The 6,000-nt window shown below is 28.8% G+C and overlaps 1 protein-coding gene across 6 annotated transcripts in view; it reads left to right on the top strand.

Moving 5' to 3' along the window:
- Nucleotides 1–627: 627 nt before the first annotated feature.
- Nucleotides 628–6,000, top strand: part of LOC142321651 (uncharacterized) — a 58,168-nt gene continuing 52,795 nt past the window's right edge. For 3 of the 6 annotated variants that reach the window (XR_012755690.1, XR_012755686.1, XM_075359914.1), the window contains exons 1-2: nt 2,315–2,397; nt 5,516–5,575. Coding sequence is in view for 1 of the 6 variants with exons in the window: in XM_075359914.1 (XP_075216029.1) it covers nt 2,330–2,397; nt 5,516–5,575 (128 nt within the window). In the remaining 5 variants the exon portion in view is untranslated. Of the gene's footprint in view, nt 1,058–2,314; nt 2,398–5,515; nt 5,576–6,000 lie in introns of those variants that run through there. The other 3 variants (XR_012755689.1, XR_012755688.1, XR_012755687.1) reach the window with 3 other exon arrangements.

The following is a 6,000-nucleotide window of genomic DNA, read 5'->3' as shown; positions in this document are numbered from 1 at the left end:
ATATAACTATCAGGTCAATTTTTTGCTCATGGGATCTACAAATAATTGATTTTACTACTTTACTCCTGTAGACTACCTACATATCTTTTTTTTAGTTACAAATAGCATGTTGAAAGATAGAGAACAAAATAACTCTCGATTTTGTTTTATTAAAGATGTACACTTCACAGATTTTCCATCAGGACAAAAGTTATAATTAATGCCTATTCTCTGCTATTATACCTGTTACATAACATTAGATTTTTGTTTAACATTAAGAGGTTAGTTACTTTCAGCTTTATAAAAATTATCATATTTTGTCAATGGTTAGTTTTTCCACTGGTATTAAATAAAAAACTATTTAACTAAGACTAGCTTCTGAATTAGTCTTATAGTCTGTTAATACACATTATAATCCACAAAAAAAAAAAAATAATAAAACACACTGGTTTCTGACTTATGTTATGTATTTTATTGCAATTTTAAGATTAGACTATTTTCATATTTTATTACTAACACTATTACATGTATATTAGACTCACTGTCATAAAGTTAGTTAACTGTGTGTTGTTAGATAACGCAAAATGTTTTAGTTATCAGTTGACAGATCAGAGGTCATTAATAAATAAGGTTACAGTTGTATTAATTACATGTGATTATATATATGTATTATAAACATATATTAAATTTTTGTTCAAACTTCGTAATTATGAGGTGAAGTTTTCAAGGAAAATTAAAAAAGAAAATGGATAGATAAGACAAGTAATCAACAGCTGTTGTTAATAAAAATGATAGCTATTAAAAACATTTTAGCTTCTAAAAAGCCTACAGGATAAAATCAGATCTAATGAATTTGAAGAAGTGGGGCGCTCCCCACTAATTTTATTGTTTCCTAAACAATAATAAAAGGTTATTTATTTTGGACTTTACGTATGAAGAATATTTGTCATTTGATTTGAGTGTAATTTATTCGGTTGTGCTGGTGATTATTTTTTGTTATACATTAGAATATAGTAAAGTTCCAGGAATCTTTTTATTTTAATTTTAAGAGATATTACAATTATTACAAATAAGCCTGGTAAGTGAGGTATGGTTATATAATGATAAAGCAAGTTCAGATTTGTAAACAATGGACAATTGTAGTATATATTATAATTATAATGATAAACAAAGGTCAAGGAAATAATTATGTCTTTCTAGTAACTTACTTTCATACTATTATTGAACATTTCGATATAGTGGATAGCTTTTGTACAGCTGACACCTTGTTGATACAGTTAAAATATTTTAATTACAGTTTTCATATGTTAGGAACATAGACTTCATGATCATTCAATAACAGGTTTTGTTTCAGAAATGACAAATTGCATTCATAGTTACCTTTAAAAAAATTAGTAATGTAATAATAATTGAAGATTCATACCCCCAGTACCCCATTACTTTGACTTAGTAATATGTCAAATGTGTCATATGAGTATTTTATGTCTATAATAAGTGCAGGTTTTTGTAGTTTAATTGATAAATACACTAGAACAGATAATCGCACGAGAACATGTACAGATCATTATTTATAAAAAGCAAACACTTTTTGCCCAAAGCAGGCATATTCCTTATAAACATAACAGCTTATAGTTTATATGCTATTAGACTAGTAATACTGATTGTAGAATAATAAATGAATATATTGAGGTTGTATTTTATAATAAACTAGATGAGAACCTGAAATGGTCAATTGTGATAATATATTTCAGATTAACAATATCAATGCTGCCTTTAAATCTAATAGTGTAAAACAGGTATTGATAACCTGTTAGTTGAAAACAGGAAAAACAGAAAAAAATTTAATTAAAAAAACTCTATCCTAAACAGAAATAAGTTATTTAAACCTCAGATTACAGAAAAATATTAGTTAAAATTAATATTAGTTAAAATTAAAAAAACAAACTAGTTAAAATATTTTATTAATTGAAAAATAAATGTTTTCATACAAAATCACATACATACTACAATAAAATTGATAAAGAATTAAATACTGATATAAAAAACTATGGAAATATCTTTGATAGTAATAAAATCAATATTAAAGAGACATGGAAGAAAATAAATAAAACTATTAGGGTTAAAATTAAAACTAATCAGATCTGAAATGCTTTTCATGGAGACAAGAATATGATTACTAACAATGATACTAGAATTGACTTCCATCAGGTTGCAGTTTACACTGAGAAAGGACCCCCAGCCCCCAACAAATATTTTTTTGCTGTCCGACTCACCTTCTGGCAAGTTGCTGAGCTTAACAGAGGCACCACGTGTAGATCATCTGTTAGAGCTGGAGTGAGAGGTTGTGAGAATGCTTTTATCTGAATTCTTATATTGCACATCATCAGTCCTGCTCACCAGAGGCAAAGCTCTCCCTAAGTAAGCACCAGTGACCTTTAAATTTTCATTGAAAGATTTAAACAGGAAACCTCATAAGCTTAAATTAAGAATTAATTGCTTTTGTACACTTATAAATTTTAAAAATTGAGATAATATTGTTTCCAGTAGGTATAAGTAACATCTATGATCATTAATCCAGCCACAGCTCTAATATGGAGTAGTGTGTTGAGCCGGCATATATAATACTAAGTTTGCTTTCATAGAACTAACACAGAAGAAGAAAATAAAATTCATGAATAAATTACAAAAGATTACTTCGCCCATTCTATGAAATCTTAATTATTTATATCTCTAAGGTATTAAGGCTGTTCTTCAACAGTTGTAATAATGCATATCACTCAAGAAGTATGATTGCAAGCTTACTGTGTATCACTGCAGTATTTAGGAAGTTATTAAAATAATAATTTTTACGCAGTCTAATTCAAGAATATCATTGTAATCTTTATTTTATTTTTATTGTAGTACAGCATTATTTCTTATACATGTTTTAATTTTTGTTTATGATTGATTATAAGTCAAAGTATTCTGGGGTTGTTCTAATGTCAGTAATACAATTTAGCCCCTCAAAATCTGATTTTGTTCACTTTATGACAACCGAAACAATACATAACAGTTATTAATACAAATTTTTTTTCTTCGGGCTATGGACATCAACTGCTTTGGTCATTAACCTTTTTCCCAAACAAAAACCATTCCATTTAGATATTAAGAAACATTCTTGATAAAATACATTACATACTTAAAAAAAATAATTAAAAACATATCTCATTGTTTATCGCCTAGGATTTCCCGAATTTCACGAATGGGCTGACTTTCTGGAAGTTACCATTCGCTCTAATAACTACAAGATGTCTTGGACTGGACATACTATTGCTAAAATAAGCCTGTCGACTTCTCAACTCTCTTCTAATTTTATATGTGTTATTCCATTCTGCTTTTGGCAAACCGACTGATTCTAAACGAGGTTGTTTACATTCAACCTCTGCAATGTTTAGTTGTTCAAGATTCTACATGAATGTTGATTTCTTCTGTAGCAAGGCTAACATCAGGTTTTGATCCCCCATGGCTACTAACCTTGGAGGTGCAGTCCAGTTCTCCCAGTGAAACCGGCATAAGTCCTGAGAGGGAGTAGATGCAATCTCTCCACTAACTCCAAGCCCCTACTCACTGAAGCTTTCAGACTCCCATATACCGACATACATGGATACCATACTACATCCAAGGGTCATGTGGGCAACAGAATGGTCTCTGTGATATCCGCAATCACATCGACCCTGGCTGCCACATCGGCAGCTTTAAAGGTGTTGTAAGTGCATATTCAAAAATATTTTAGTAAAAAACATGATCTGCAGGTGACCAAAGAGTCCAGTCCTAGTGACCTTAACTTGCAAACAGATCAGGAAACAGGTACAGCATTATGTATTGTACTTATGTAGAACTGTTACCACCCTGGACGTGGAACGTAGATCATATATTCTGAACGCATAGATTATCTATCTCAGGGCATTATCATTATTATTTTGTTGTTGTTATTGTCAACAATGATGTTTTTTTCATCATCATCATTATCAACTTGATCATCAACAACGTTACCTCACAATCACCATCATCACCATCACTCACTACCACCACCATCACATCATATTTCTAGTGAATGGTTTCCATGTGATATTATAATTTTGGTAGCTTTTAATGATGCCAATGTATTCTAAAATTGTCAATCGTTCCATTCAAAAGCAAGTTTTTATACAAAAGAAAAAGCAAACTTGATCTTTAACAGTAGAGTCATTAGACTTTAAATGTAACTAATGATCAGAGACATACTCTGTGAATTCAGTTCTGGATTTAGTGACTGCCAACTGTGATTTTGACGTTAAAGAGAATGTGGAAGGCTTAGTTTTACCTGATCAGTTCCAACCGCCTTTCACCATAAAAATATTTATTCAGCAGTTAACTTATAGAGAAAAAGAACTAGGTTATTATTTAAGACTTTATCAGCAGGTGAATGAAGCAAACTGGAGTATCATTCTCTTGTACAACAATATTGATATTAACATGGCAAGTCTGTGTGGTTTTATAGTTGATGCTATAAAGAAAAATATACCTATTAAAGTTAAAATCTGTGAACTACCCTATCTGGATTTCTTTTTTTCTGGTAGATTGCCTCAGAAATAAAATAAATGCTCATAGGCAGATTAAGTATTGGCCATGTGTTAGGGTATGATTACTTCTTGAACCTATTAATTAGATTTTTAATAAAATATTTCATTTCAGTGTATCTTGTACCACTATTTTTGTGAATAATGTAATCAAATATTGACTTATATAGACAAAATAGTACCATTTTTTTAAATTAAAAAACTAGGTGGCAATTACCAATTACATTGTAAAATGGTGAGACATTGTTATTTAATTCACATTATTTTATATAGATAATCATGATTTATAAAAAAAAAAACTAGAAATTATGAATGATTTTTAAAAAATAATAATAATGTTATTTTTTACAATTATTCCCTTTTTAATTATAATCTATGATGTAAAAAAGGATAAATTATTCAAAAACACACATATATTATTAAATAAAAACATTGCCAGTGTTTTATTAATTTATCTGAATTTTTTTTAATTTTAAGATATTTAAAATATTATGCTTTTTAATTGTATGCATACTTTTACAAGTTTCAGCAAGTAATATTTTTTGGTACTTAAAATTCCATATTTTTTCATGTCATGTCATCTTTGACTCATTAATAATTAAAATCAATATAGACCTGGCAATTGTTACCTCACTGTGGCATCAAAAGGAAAGTTACAATTTTGGTCGTCTATATAATATGTTTGTGCATTACACATCCAGAACAGATGCATGTGTAAGAATGTATACCAAAATCTTGATGATTTATCATATATAAAAATTTTCTTCAATTATACCAACAGAATAATTTTTTTTTCTGAAGTCCCAGTTGCAAGAATTTTCAATTAAAACCTGTTCATTTATTATGTTATTTAGAAAAATTTAACCTACATAAGTCATTTAAGTAAATTTTCATAAATTAGCAGTTTTAAAAAATATACCATAGGTTTATTTTTACAGGTGTATCATAAAGATGAAAACTACTCCTGCAGTATGGAACTTCTTCACATTTAGTAACTGGTAAGTACTATAATAAAACTGCCCAACCCTGCTTAACCTTTGGTGTATTTGATTATTATTTAGTAATTTGTTTATTACAAAAATTTCAGGCAGATTCCCAATTTTATAGCGATCTTCACTATTTTTTTTTTTTTTTTTTTATGATTAGAAGTAAATTCTACAGTATTTGAAAAATGGCAACTGATTGGAATTTGAACCCAGAACCTCCTGAAGAGATGTCACTGGCAGATTGTACAAATCTTTTATTCATGGTGTTAACTGTCTAGATGGAATTGCAATTTTATAAAGATACGAAACACTCCAGTTCTGGAATGATATTAAAAAAATGCAGTTTTTTATATAAACATTAATAAAATCATATTATAAATGCATTGTACTTATAATATTTAATTTTTTAATATGGAGAATTGATAATCCAAAAGCTC

Source organism: Lycorma delicatula, chromosome 3 (assembly GCF_047948215.1).
Source record: "Lycorma delicatula isolate Av1 chromosome 3, ASM4794821v1, whole genome shotgun sequence".
In the NCBI taxonomy this organism is placed as follows: domain Eukaryota; kingdom Metazoa; phylum Arthropoda; class Insecta; order Hemiptera; family Fulgoridae; genus Lycorma; species Lycorma delicatula.
Note: the sequence above shows the minus strand (reverse complement) of the source record. Positions and strands in the feature narration are given on the sequence as shown.